This window comes from Bos javanicus, chromosome 13 (genome assembly GCF_032452875.1).
Source record: "Bos javanicus breed banteng chromosome 13, ARS-OSU_banteng_1.0, whole genome shotgun sequence".
Classification (NCBI taxonomy): Eukaryota; Metazoa; Chordata; class Mammalia; order Artiodactyla; family Bovidae; genus Bos; species Bos javanicus.
Genome location: NC_083880.1, coordinates 74,167,064 through 74,181,627, shown reverse-complemented (window position 1 = coordinate 74,181,627; position 14,564 = coordinate 74,167,064). Strand labels below are relative to the sequence as shown.

General features: G+C 45.3%; 1 protein-coding gene across 1 annotated transcript; it reads left to right on the top strand.

Moving 5' to 3' along the window:
* The first annotated feature begins 462 nt into the window (after window positions 1-462).
* On the top strand, window positions 463-4,673 carry LOC133259796 (spleen trypsin inhibitor I). The gene is made up of 3 exons (XM_061437739.1): window positions 463-695; window positions 3,469-3,660; window positions 4,110-4,673. The coding sequence occupies exons 1-3, from the start codon at window positions 596-598 to the stop codon at window positions 4,118-4,120; spliced, it is 303 nt and encodes a 100-aa protein (XP_061293723.1). The 5' UTR covers window positions 463-595; the 3' UTR covers window positions 4,121-4,673.
* Window positions 4,674-14,564: the final 9,891 nt, after the last annotated feature.

Genomic DNA, 14,564 nt, shown 5'->3' with positions numbered 1-14,564 from the left:
ACAACAGGCTTTGTGCCACAGATACAGAAGCTCTTCCTCTAGCTCAGCCTCTGCCTGGAAGAGGGCCAGGTAAGCAGTATACATCCAGGCAGCTGAGATGCTGCCTCAATAGTCTCAGAAAGGTGTCTCTGTAGTCTGAGTCAAGTGATGGTGGGGGCACCGATGCCCAGAGGTGATGAATCTGCAGGAGACTGAAAAGGAGGACTTCAACTAACATACTGCTGTTCACTTATCCATCTTTTGATTCACTCTCATCCACTCACAGACCATCCATCACAGGCCATGCCTTGCCCTAGGTGCTGGGATGCTTCCTGAGTGACCATATTGGACAAGATTCCACCTGTGGAATGACAATCTGTCTTTCCACCAGACCCACAGGCAGAGTCAAGTCTGAGAAACGCTGTTACTGGGCATTTGGCCCTAGCAGGCGGAAACAGGAAGTCTGGTTCTGTAAGGAGATTACAGACTGTTCCAGCCTGACCCCAGATCTTCCCTGTCCTCACTCCCCTCCTTATCTCCTGCTCCCACCCTTCACCTGAGGTATGAAAAGCACAGTCAACCCCCAGCTTTCCCCAGGAGCCCTCCTTGCAAGGCCATGAAGATGAGCCGGCTCTGCCTCTCCGTAGCCCTTCTGGTCCTCCTGGGCACCCTGGCGGCCAGCACTCCAGGGTGTGACACCAGCAACCAGGCCAAAGGTAAGTCTTGGCTCACCTCCCCTCTAAAAGTTGGGGTGGGGAGCAAGGGAGTCCATAGAAGGCACAGGAGAGTAGGGGTGGGGTGAGTGTTGTCAACCCTCTCTGGATTTCTTCTTATAAATTGGGCAGTTCTCATTCTAGGGACATTTTTTGACTCTCAATAGATATCATTGGGTGTTAAGTTTTGGGGGAAAAAAGCATTCCACCTGACTCTACCAGATCAGGGACCTCATCTCTGAGACTCTCTATTCCTGGTCACTGCCTTGCCCGTGCACCTCACATAGCATCATACAAAATCCATATTTGATCCTCGTCTCGATTCATGCCCCAGGCCTCCTGAAACGCTAGGAATTCACTGTATTTTTGTAAGTCATGAGATGAGTGAAGGATGGGACCTTAGATAGTGTCTGGACGGGACTGGATTCTAGAACGTGCTGTCAGGTGATTAAAGGGTTAGAACTATCAACCCTGTCCCTCTGGGGAGAGGAGAAGTACTGTGTTCAGTCAACAATGGCCAATGATTCTATCAAATTACCTACCTCCAATCCTTAATCAAAACTCATACACACTGGGTTCAGAGAGCCTCGGGGGAGGTGCAAACATCAAGGGATTGTGAAGGGGGAAAGTCTTAAGAGGGTCTGGAGGATCAGCACCCCCAAATCCCCATTTGACCGATATTTCTTCTCCATTTGTCTGTCCCTGGAGTTTTATGCTTTATAACAACTGAGGACAGTAAGTAAAGGGTTTTTTAGAGTTCCATGAATGACTCTAATAAGTTATTGAACGTGGGAGGTGGGTCGTGGAACCTCTAAATTTAGAGCTAGTTGATCACACGTGTAAGTGACCACAGAAATTGTTATCAACACTTGAAGTGTGGGTGAAACCTTTTCAATGACTGTACACTTGGCATGAGGATGAAATGGGAGATTTATTCCCTTGATAAATATTCATCAAATACTTATGCTTTTTGTCCCTAAAAAGCGTATTTCTTGATATAGGAAAACAGCTGTAAACAAAAGATAGTAAAATATTATGCCTTCTAAGAAGGATACAGACAATAAAGACGGGGGGAAATCCTGTGCCAGGTCATGATGAGTGTTGTGAGAAAGGAGAGTTATGGGGATTCAGGAGGCTGTAGAGGATCAGGGAAACCCATGTGATGAGGAGACATTAAGCAGAAGCTGCCAAAAAGGAGCCTGGTGTTTGAGCAGCAGCCAAGACCAGGGTGTGTGAAGCTGAGTGGGTGAGGGGAGGGGAGTGGAAGGGGATGAAGCAGAGAGGCCATGGGGGCAGGTCATGAGGAACCTTCTAGGACTTTATAAGGATAAGAATTTGACTCTGAGAGAGCTGGGAAACCACTGAGGGACTGGTCATGGGAGCAAGGAGATATGACTGGAGTTTTAACAGGGTCCTTGTGGCTGCAGTGTGGAGCATGGCCTCTAGGGGGCGAAAAGCAGGGACAAGGGGCCCCTGGGCAGGCAGCTGCAGGGGTCCAGTGAGCCATGATGGAGAATATACCTGTGTTGTTCCCTGGGTTGATTCCAGTTCTCTTGAATAACCTGAATGACTTGCTATGTTAAGATATCTGGGGAGGCTTCATCACAAATCATGATTCATTAAATCTTTAGTCATTTGTGATTGATTCAACCTCCAATCCCTCTCCCCTTCCTGAGATGTGGATACAATGAAAGAAGGGAAAGTAGGAATGAAAATTCCCACACCCAGCTCCGGCAGTTGTTTCACCTGACAACTTATCCCCATTCTTGGCTTTGGTTGAGGCTTTACAAAACTCATCTCCCTCACATGATAAAAGACTCCCCTTTGCTCTCATCTCTTAGGAAATTCCAATGTTTTAGGAGCTCTGTGCCAGGAATGGGATGCAGACCAAGTTAATATTTCTTTTATAAGTCACAGTATCAATATTTCCTCAATATTCTATTATTCCAGTCTCCATGAGGTAACCAAAGTAAACACCGGTATGTTTTCTACCATGCCTTTCTCCATTTACGGCATGATTTCCTTACACTTTTGTAATAGTGACGGGTCACGCAGGCCTATCAACCATTGGCTGGCATCCAGGTGGGCACCTTCATCAAGGGATAACTGTAAATGAGCAACCCTTGGTGGTCCAGTTCAGCCATTGCCACTGTCGTAGCCACAGTGGGCTCTTCGCCCTCCCGTTCTTTTGTATAAAAGGAACAGGAATTTATACTGTGGGAAGATGGTTTTCTTGAGATAGTAGCATGCTATCATCTCCGTGGGCCCAATTTCCAATTAAAAATGTTATTCCTAGTTCCAGCAACTCTTCTCCGGATTATTGGCTGGCCCTGAGGTGAGCAGAATGAGACTGGGCTCAGTGATGCTTTCTTTTTTAACGGTGGAAGTTTCAACCACACACATATGTAGAAAACATAGTATTATAAAAGCCGTGGATCCATTGTCCAGCTCCAGTAATTTCTATACATGGAGAGTATTTTTATATGTGTCCCTCTTTTGTGTTACTTTTGAAACTCATCAGTAGCATCATGCTAATTAATGCATAAACATTCATCAATGGCATGTAATTATTTATAATATTGCCCTGTCATTGTCACACCTAACAACATTAATAATAATGTCCTGGAAAGCAGGGTGTCAAAAGGCCTTTTCACGTTTCACACTTCTGCCCGCCCCCCATCACTCTCTATCACAAACTGGTGGTTTTAGTTGTTCATCTTGTAGACTGAGCTGTGATGACCTTCCCTCTTTAACCGGGATCCTCCCATCCCTGCAGCCCAGCGGCCTGACTTCTGCCTAGAGCCTCCATATACGGGTCCCTGCAAGGCCAAAATGATCAGATACTTCTACAATGCCAAGGCTGGGTTCTGCGAGACCTTTGTATATGGTGGCTGCAAAGCTAAGAGCAACAATTTCAGGAGCGCAGAGGACTGCATGAGGACCTGTGGTGGTGCTATTGGGCCCTGGGGTAAGACAGGGGGCAGGGCAGAGGGAGAGGGGAAGGGCTAGGGAAAGTGGTGGCGCTCAGAAGGCCACACACCTTTCCAAAAAAGTGATTTTTTTCCTCGCTGCTTCCCAAGAGAAGTGGCAGCAGTATCCGTGGATTGAGCGTGTCCTCCATGGACCAGCTTGGTGAAAGGCCACCCCCTAGAAGCCCTGTCATCATAATCTGAGCCTACTCACATGCTCCCATTTTTCAGATGGGAACACTGAGTCAGTCACTCTGCAGAGCAAGTCTGGAGTGCTCCTCAGTGCCCCACCTCAGCCTGGAAAACTCCCTTGTTTATTGTTGGTTATCCTGGTCCTGGGAGGACTGTGGTTGCACGTTTCTGGGATGGTCTAGGACCTGTCAGGGTGGACAGTGTCCAGGTCTGGGCCTTCAGAGATGTCATTCAGCAAGTTCCTTTCTTTTTACAGAGAACCTGTGAACTGTGCTCCCCTGAGATGCTGAAGTATGAGGAGGACCCACCCAAGGCTGGCCTCTATCTGCTTCTGAAAAATTTCAGCCTCCTTTTATTTCTTCTCAACCCTCCCCCCCTCAGCAGAAATCTGTCTCTTTCCTTCCTCCACAGGTCCACTTACTTTAGCCCTATCTCATCCAGTTTGCTCTAAGCACCATGAAAGCAAATCTTCCCTTTGTCCCTCACACTTCCCACAATTTCTGGCACAAAGGAGAAGGTCCAGAAATATTGGAGGAAGGAAGGAATGAAGTTCCCCATGACTGGAGCATCTGTAGAGTCTGAGATTTAAATCTGGATTCTTGTCCTAATCTTCCTCCTCACGGCATCCTTACCTTCATCCTCCACCCCACCATCACTGCTCTCCCTCTACTGGCGAAAGTAGAATTTCCATCATCGAGTTTTCAGCTCAGTGGTGGGAGAGGTCTTTTCATGAACGAAACCTCCTCCTCATATTGATTTGAAGGTCTGTGGCTTCAAAGAGTCTGGCCTTATCTTTAAATAAATTCATATTTTAATTAAACTAACTGGAGTGCATTGTGTTGTTTGCAACTAAGAACCTTAACCCATAGGTTCCATGGAAACGGTGGTCTTTCTCATTTTATGCAGATGGGTGGGCAGCTCCCCATCACCTCTCCTCAGACTCAGCCCTACCAAGTAGAAGGAGCCAACCCCTTACACTGACATCTACCTCTTATGGCCGTGCCAGTGTATATGAAAAACTGGATGAGAGACACCTCAACAAGAAAACTTTTGTCCTTCACTTCTTGGGCCAGGTCAAACTTTGAGGCATGTTATTTCCCTGAATTCTCAGAAGGAGAAAAGAAGGAGCATGAGGCTCAGTTGTCAACTTGTCCTTAGAACCCCCTTCCCTGTCACTGTTGGGATAGGGGACTTCCAAATCTAGCTAAAGAGGACCAAGCTCACATTTAGTGAGCATCAGCCATTTGCCAGGCTCCGTGCTTGTCATTTCCCCAGATTATCACTCCTCCTTCCTTTCCCCTTTGGTAACCGTAAATTTGTTATCTGTGTCTGTGAATCCAGTCTTATTTTCATACCACATTTCTTAAGCCAGTCATCTGTTGATGGGCACGTGCATTGTGCACGTCTTGGCTATTTGTAAACGAGGCTTTTATGCACCTTGAGGTGCATGTATCTATTCAAATTAAAGTTTCTTTTTTCCACATATATACCCAGCATAATATAGTAGTTGATGATGTAGTAGTTCTATATTTAGCTTTTTATGGAAATTCCATACCGTTTTCATGGGAGCTGCACCAATATACATTCACACCAACAGTGTACAAGGCACTTTCCTTTTCTCCACTCTCTCTTCTGTATCTTGTATATCTAGAATTCCCAATGATAGCCATTTGACTGATGTGATGCTTTATCTCATTGTCATTTTTTAAATTTATTTACTTTTTAATTTAAGGACAATTGCTTTACAGAATTTTGTTGTTTTCTGTGAAACATCAGCATGAATCAGCCATAGTTTTACATATGTCCCCTCCCTCTGTGCTATGCTGTGCTTAGTCACTGATTTTTGTCTGACTCTTTGCAACCCCATGGACTGCAGCCCGCCAGGCTCCTCTGTCCATGGGGATTCTCCAGGCAAGAATAATGCAGTGGGTTGCCTTTTCTTTATCCAGGGGATCTTCCAACCCACGGATCGAATCCAGGTCTCCCACATTGCAAGTGGATTCTTTACCATCTGAGCCAAGAGGAAAGCCCAAGAATACTGGAGTGGGTCGCCTGTCCCTTATCCAAGGGATCTTCCCAACCCAGGAATCAAACTGGGGTCTCTTCCATTGCAGGTGGATTCTTTACCAGCTGAGCTACCAGGGAAGCCCTTCCATTCTTCTAATAATTAGCAATGTTCATATCTTTTCATGTGCCTGTTGGCCATCTGTATGTCTTCTTTAGAAAAATGTCTCCTTAGGTCTTCTGCCCATTTTTAAATTGGATTTTTTTGCTTTCTCAATGTTGAGTTGCAAGAGCTGTTTGTACACTTTTGATATTGACCTCTTATTGATCACGTAGTTTGCAAATAGTTTCTCCCATTCGGTAGGTTGTCTTTTTGTCTTGTCAGCGATCTCTTCCTCGCTGCCAAAGCTTTTAAGTTTAAGTTTGATTAGATAGGGTTTCCCTGATAGCTGAGTTGGTAAAGAATCCACCTGCAGTGCAGAAGACCCTGGTTCGATTCCTGGCTTGGGAAGATCCCCTGGAGAAGGGAAAGGCTACACACTCCAGTATTCTGGCCTGGAGAATTCTATGGACTGTATAGTCCATGGGGTCACAAAGAGTCAGACACAACTGAGCAATTTTCACTTCACACTAGATCCCATTGGTTTATCTTTGCCTTCATTTCTTTTGGCACTGGAGACTGATCCGTGAAAATATTGGCCTGATTATGTCCAAGAATGTTTGGCCTGTGTTCTCTTCTAGGAGTTTTATGGTATCTTGTCTTATATTAAGGTCTTTATTCCATTTTGAGTTTATGTTTGTATATGATATGAAGAAGTGTTCAAATTTCATTGACTTACATTTAGTTGTTCAGCTTTCCCAAAACCTTTTGCTGAAAAGACTGTCTTTTCTCCATTGTATATTCCTTTCTCCTCTGTCATAGATTAAGTGACTCTAGGTGCAGGAGTTTATTTCTGGGCTCTCTATTCTGATCTATTCCATTGATCTCTATATCTGGTTCTGTGTTAATAAAATACTTTTATTGCTTTAGCTTTGTACTATAGTCTGAAGTCTGGGAGAGTCATGACTCAAGCTTTGTATTTTTACCCCAGGATTACTTTGACACTTCTGGGTCTTTTGTGGTTCTGTACAAATTTTATGATTATTTGTTTTAGATCTGTGAAAAATAACTGTAGTGTGTTTATATGATTTGTCACTATAATCCTCATTTTCCAGTTGTTTTTGTAGTTATTCGCTGTTCATTTCTTCATTTTGTTTTTCTTTTTGTGGTTTCTTGATTTTCTTTTAGGATGCTTAAGTTCCTTTGTTTTTAGTTTTTGTGACTCTATTCTGTTTTTGATTTGTGGTAACCATGGAGTTCAAGAATGTTGACCCGTAGCTATACCTCCTTGCTTTACACTGAAAGTCACTCCAGTTCAAACACATTCTAAAACATCTACTTATTACACTCCTGTCTCTCACATTTTGTGATTTTGATGCTTTCCTTTACATTTTCATGCTGATCCTTTTACTGTTTATCCTGTCAGGATTGCTTTTACAATTTTTAATTGTTTTTTAATATCTGTACTGGCTCATTTAAATGATCTTCCATTCTTCTATATATTTGTTTTTCTTATTGTGATTTTTCCCTTTCCCTTAGATTCTTCCAGTCTCAGTTTTCAACCACTCCCTATGGAGAGCTCATTTTCTCTTGAGTATCAGGTGCCAGATAGCAGCATTCATCAACAGAACACTGGTTTACTCCACTGAACCAAAATAACTCCCTCTCACTTTCCATTCTGGCATTCAACATTGGTCTAGCCACAGCTCCCAAAAAACCCATTGACCAATTCTGCTGCCTTTGTCCTAATACAGTCCTATGGACACTGGGAGATTGGACACAAGGGATTTCTGTATCCCACCGAGTGTCTTTTTGGTTCTTGGAAAATATTTGCTAAATTCCCACCACCATCTTCAGATTCTCAAACCTGAAAATTCAGGGAACCCTGTATTGACAGCTCATAGCATTTTATTCTGAGGCTGTTAGAGTTATCGGCACCCCCACAAGGGAATCCCTCACTGGGTTGGAGGAGAGAATTTAGTGTAAGAAGAGGAAGATGGTCAGTAGGATCAGAGCTTCCAAGTCACCCTCCCAACTTGTTTTCCCCTGTTGGGCAAAAGCTGTGGCAATCATATAATGTGGAAATTTAAATAACTGAATAACAATGGTTGAGAGAGGGTAGGAGGTAAGTGGTGGGCAACAATTGAAGATTTATCAAGGTATTTCCCAGGATGCACTGCAGTTCATTATTAGACTGTCCCAGTTGCAAGGCATCATGGGAATGACTTGTTCATAATCTAGTGGCTCCTGAGGCAAAGGGCTGTCCCAACTTCCCAAGTAGAGCAACTTTAACACTGTCTTCATGCTTTCAGTTCTGAGAAGCAGTAAGGTGGAAGAACCTTTGGGCAACAGAGCCTAACTGCCTTACTGTATATGAGGACATTGAAGCATAGAAAACTCAAAAAATAGAGGTAGTGTAATAAACCAAAACACAGATAGATCTGGTTCTGTTGTCCAATACCTTGTAGTCCCAGGCAAATACCTCAACATCTCTGAATTTTGCAATGCTTAACTATAAAATAAGGGAAAGACTTATACTTGTCAATGTTTCCAACCACACACCACTAGAAGCGGTCCTCTTCCAAACTGAACGCGTTGGGTTTATTACTCGCTTCAGCAAGGAACTATGAATAATATGACATCTCATTAAGAGGATGTTTGAAGGACTTACAGGATGTGGGCTTCAGTTAGGTTACTTAGGGGAGAGTTTCAGGAAACTGGCTTTGCTCCAGATAGATGCTGTCAGGAAGTGGGGCAGTTCTATGATCTGATGTCTTAATCTTACTCTGAAATGAGATTTCACTGGAGAACTGAGGAGTGACAACCCACAGATGTTACTGTGAGATTGCTCACAGAGGGTGAAGAAAAGTTAGAGTGAAGGACAACACTCAGCTTTCTGGGGGAAGGTAGGGGAAGCAAGTCTTTAGGGGGAAGGACAGTGAATTCAGCTGAGTCAATGTTGAGTCCATGGTGCTTGTAGAACACTTAGGCAAAGACGTTGAGGGAGGGAGCGGGAGACATGCTCAGTCGTGTGCCCCAGGGACCCAATGGACTGTAGCCTGCCAGGCTTCTCTGTCCATGGAATTTTCCAGGCAAGAATACTGGAGTGGGGCTGCCATTTCCTTTTCCAGTGGCTCTTCCCAACCCAGGATTGAACCTGAGTCTCCTGTATCTCCCGCATTACAGGCGAATTCTTTACTACTGAGCCCCTGGGAAGCCCATAAGTAGACATTACCTTCATTCATGCCCTTGTTCATGAGATGTTTACTAGGGATAACTTATGTGGTGATTGAAACTTTTGCTCAGACTCAAGGGCTTCAAGCTCTGGCTCTTCCAATTTACTAGCTGTGTGGCCTCTTCGATTTGCTAGTGATTTACATTTGTCAGCATAGATAGACCCTGAACTGTGTCCACACGGAGACAGTTATCCTTCCTTTGACACTAGAGGAACCTGAGTCTCAGAGGACATGGGGACTCCTGGTTACTTCAAAAAGCAGAGTGAATTCCCTGTCCTGATGCACTGGTCAAAGTCACTGAGTCAATACGAATCCCTCAGTAACTCTGAGAGAGGTAGAATTAATAATATAAAATATCTATTACCACTTACTGACAAGCTACTATGTGCCAAGCAAGCCCTGCATATATATCTCCACCTCTAAACATCACAATAATCTCAATAGGTTCTTCTTCCATCTTAAAGTCCTACAAGTTGGGACTTCCTTGATGGTCCAGTAATTAAGACACCATGCTTCCAAAGCAGGGGTCCCAGGTTTAATTCCTGGCCTGGGACTGAAGCCCCACATGTCACATGTTTGGGCCAAACAAGAAATTTTTCATTTTTAAAATAATTTTATCAATTTATTTTTGGCGGTGCTAGGTCTTCCTTGCTGCACGGGCTTTTCTCTAGTTGCAGAGAGTGCGGGCTATTACCCAATTGCAGTGCTTTGACTTCTCATTGCGATACCTTCTCTTGTTGCAGAGCACAGGCTCTGGGGTGCACTGGCTTCAGTAGTTGGGGCACATGGACTCAGTAGTTGTGACTCCTGGACTTAGTTGCTCCACAGTATGTGGGATCTTCCTGGATCAGGGGTGAAAACCATGTCTCCTGCATTGGCAGGTGGATTCTTTACCACTGAACCTCTAAGGAAGTCCCCCTAAAATAATTTTTTTTATTATTTTTTGATATTAAGTCATACAAATAGAAGCTCAGAGGTTTCATCTCTTCCCCCAAGTTCACGTAATGGATACGGGCAAGGGCTAGAATTCAGATGCAAAACTTTGTGACCCCATGAACTGTAGCAGAGGACTAGGTTCTTCTGTCCATGGAATTCTTCAGGCAAGAACACTGGAGTGAGTAACCGTTCCCTTCTCTAGGGGATCTTCCTGACTCAGGGATTGAACCTGAGTCTCCTGCATTGCAGGCAGATTCTTTACCATCTGAGCCACCAGGGAAGCCTCTCTGTCTCCCATGATTTTCCTTAAAAGAGGTTTATAAGCTGTGCCTTCAAAAGTCCCCAGAGACTCACCAGAGCGGACTCATAATTCTTCAAATAGGGAAGCTCTGCTTTTCATCAGGGTTTTGTTTTCGCACTGAGACTAACTGGAATCAAATTTTGGCAAAGACTTCTGTTCACATGTTTGGCAAGAGGTCGTTAACTGTGAGTTGGAGGAGGATGAGGGCAGAGAAAAAGCCATTGGACTTAAAAATGAGAAACTTGGTGATGACCGTGGTAAAGGCATCAGCTCTCACTGGTAGGAAGAGAGAAGAAAGCTCGGGACGAGTGTGGGCTGTGGCGGGCGCCCACTCTTCCTTCCTGACTGTGCCCGTCAGTGAGATCCTTTTGGAGTCTTGTGTTGGCGCCCATAGCACCTACTCATTTAGCTCAGCTCAGACTGAAGGAGCACTGAGACATCCCAGCGTGGAAAGGATGGTAAGCAAAGAAGAACTAATGTCTTCCCCAGTCACCTCGCAATAACCTCCATTTTTAGGTGTTTTGTCTTTCTTTGATCAAGATCAAGTTCCAGGGAGTGCATCTGGTTAGTTACTCTTGGTCGGAGGATACGGCAGGCACTTCTATTGAGACGCCTCAATTCCACCTGTCCTGGCTGGAGGAAGAGTCACTCCTCAAGCAAAATCAGGCTGCTGTTATCCAGAAAAAGGGACAGATCGATGCTAGATGACAAAACAAGTTAGCCCATATACTCAGAGAAGTTTCCATGGAGAGAAGCTAGTTCGAATGGGTTCAACAGATCAGCAGGAGAAAACTCCACTGTGTGGTTAAAGGCACACAGTTTGCTCCTGGGAATTTCTCAGATCTTCCATGTTCAATTGTTTCTAATCACCTTAGCTGGACATGTCTACAGCTGACTCATGGCACCTCCAATTATAACATTTCCATCTTTCCTTTCTATTTTCTTCCTTCCTTTTCTTGATAAATGTGACTTTACATTCATGAAGTAAAGATTCAAAATCTTTGTTGCATCATCTATGTTAATATCAGATAGATGTGCCCGGGAGTTGTTTGTGTTTGTGTGTTAGTAACACTGAAGTAACTGGGGACATGTGACCAACAGTTTTTGGCAAATGTCTTCCTTCTAACTTTCAGCTGTTTTTCCTCCAGCAAGTCACTTTCCCTTAGCCGAAATTCAGTTCCCTCATCTGTAAAACAAGGAGTAATGAAACTTAACTCATAGATTGTAAACTAAGAACAAGCTACCCTTTCCTGAATGCTTACTGTGAGCGCAGACTACAGGTCACAATTTGAAATACCCTCCAGGTCGAGGGAGTAATGTGGATGAAAGCATCGGGAGTGGGGGTGGTACAGGGGAACCACAAGGAATGGTGGGGATTATGGAAACTGGAGAGAACGGTCCCCTCCTGAGAAGAGACCGCTCCTCTTAGCTTAGTTCATGGTTTTCAAAGTGTGGTCCCTTGAGCAGCACCCTCAGTGCCTGGGAAACCTTGTTGATGCAGCTACTCAGGCCCCACTCTGTGCTCCTGAATCAACATTCTGGGGATGAAGATCTCAAATCTGTGTTTGATAATGGCTAAGAGATTCTGACGCTCACTCAAGTGTGAGACCCACTGCCCGTGCAGGACTGTGTTGCAGTATTGTTCATCTTGTGCAACAATGCTAGAAATTTCCTTTTTATGAAATCCTCCACCTTTAAATGCTGGCAAATGATTCAAAATTATAAAATTGACTGGGTGGGCTAACAGTATTCCAACCAGATTTGCAACTTCCAGTTTATCCTTTTCCTTTTAATCCTTATAATAATCCTAAAACTCCAGTACTCATGCCACCACTTCATGGAGACAGACCACATACATGCAAAGTGAGGCCCTGTTATGTCTCGTGGCCAGAAAGTGGTCTCTAATGACTTAGATATGAATGTCCCTCTCAGAGGGCTCAGCATCACAAAAATTTAAATCTCTTCTGCCTGCCGCAAGTACATTCCATCCATTTCAGGATGTAGCCTTAGATAGCATGGTATCCGTGCTTCTCATTTTTCAGAGTGAAAAACTAAGGAATAGGAGCAGAGATACGATCTGAGTCCCACAGTGCTCAGATAACATGCCTTTATCCAGAATACACACTATGTGATGTTGCTGCCCTGTAATTTCTCTGAAGATGCCGACAGGGGCCAGGAAGGCTTGTAATCAGAGATCTCAGTCATTGATGAGCAGGGAGGGGGGAAACACAGGCCCAACAGGGGCCTTCTGTATATGGGAGCCTCTAACCTGGACCAGAGTGAAGAGGACCAGGAGAGAAGGACATTGGGAGAGAAAGATGGACAGACGAGAGGGGGACAGGGAAGAAAAGACAAGCCTCTGCTGTTAGGAGGAGTCTCTGCTGCTCCCTGGTCTCAGGTGGACAGACTGAGGCAGGAAGAGGGGCAGAGCAGAGGGCTCTTGAACTAGAATCCCATTTGTTCAGTTTGCTGTTGTGGAGTCTGAACAAGTCACTTTACTTCTTTGAGCCTGTACTTTCTTCTTGACACAATGGGATGAGAACCCAGATGTTGCAGGATGGACATGAGGCTAAATAAAGTGTCACATGTGGAATGTCTCAGGAGAGAGCAGACCCTCCACTCACAGTGGCTTGTTCGTGAGTCACAGGCTCCCAATGCCCTTCTGTCCTGGGGCAGCTCGGTACTGAGAGCTCCTGCCCTTCTCCAGGGAAAGGGTGTCTGTGCAGGAAGGCAGACCCCGCGTCCTCTCAGCTCATCACCCAGCTCTGCGCCTGCTTGACGTTTGGCTGGACTTGCTCCTCGGGCTTCTGGGCACTGAGCCCAGCTCCCTCCTCCTTGAGCCTGGAGTGGAGCACTGGGTGTGTGTAAGTGTGTGTGTGTGTGTATGAATGGAAAATGCTTGTCTTCGTGTGGATGAGTTGGCACAGGGGTCTTGTGCTACATGACTGTAACTGGAGGTGAATACACAGGTGTGAGTGAGGGTTGTGGGTGTGTAACCCCCTCACGTGCGCACCGTGGTTTACAACCAACAGTGCAGCAGGGCGCATGTGCACAGACTCCGAAGCGAAATTCCTGGGTTAAATCCTCTGTCTCCATTCTATGACTTTAGAAAAACTACTTTATTTGTTTCTACCTCAGTTTCCTCCTCTGTAACACAAGGAAATATCGACAGTTCCTCACCCACTCTTCTAGGATTTTTGAGGATTCAGTGAGTTAAGATACGTGCTTAGGATAATGCATAATATACACACACAAAAGCTGTTTTATCTGCTATATTACTCATGATTGCAGTATTCTTGCCTGCAGCATCCCATGGACAGAGGAGCCTGGCGGGCTACAGTCCGTGGGGTCGCAAGAGTCGGACCCGACTTAGCAACTAAACCACCACCATTATTACTACCTCAAAAGACTTTGACTTCTCGGGGAGAAGTTGTCTCCACTGCTTCCACAGCAACCCCATGATCATGAGGGCTGGGGGCACATCATGAGGACTCTTGTAGGTATTTAATAATCAGAACTTGACTCTGAGAGAGCTGGGAAGTCACTGAGGGATTGGTCATGGGAGCAAATGGGATAGGACTCAGGTGGTAGCTGGATTCTGCGGCTGCAGTGTGGGGAGTGGCCTCTAGGGGGCGAAGGGCAGAGACGGGGGCCTGGTGACAAGTTGCTGCAGGGGTCCAGGTGAGCCTGGTTGTTCCCTGGGTGGATCCCAGGTCTCTTGAATAACATGAATGTCTTGTTCTGCTGGGGTTCCTATGGTGGCTTCATTACTGAGTTGTGATGCATTAAATCATTGGCCATTGGCAGTTGTTCAACCAATAGCTCCACTTTCCTCCCTGAGTTTGAGGGGGAGGGAAGGTGGATGGACAGCCATGGGGGAGGATAGGAATGAAAGTTCCAACCCTCCTGTCAGACAGTGGTTTCCCTTGGCAACCAGAGCCAATCATTCTGGGGTTAGTAAGGTCCTTCCAAAACCCCCTACATCACACACCAGGAGGAGAAAGGAAGGGACATGATGTTCAACTGTCCACTTTTCTGGAGAGTCCCCTCCCCTGGGGTCACGTCCGGGGAGGTGGCTTATTCTGTTAAAGAAAGGCCACCAGCCTTTGAGTGAATGCTGGCCATGTGCCAGGT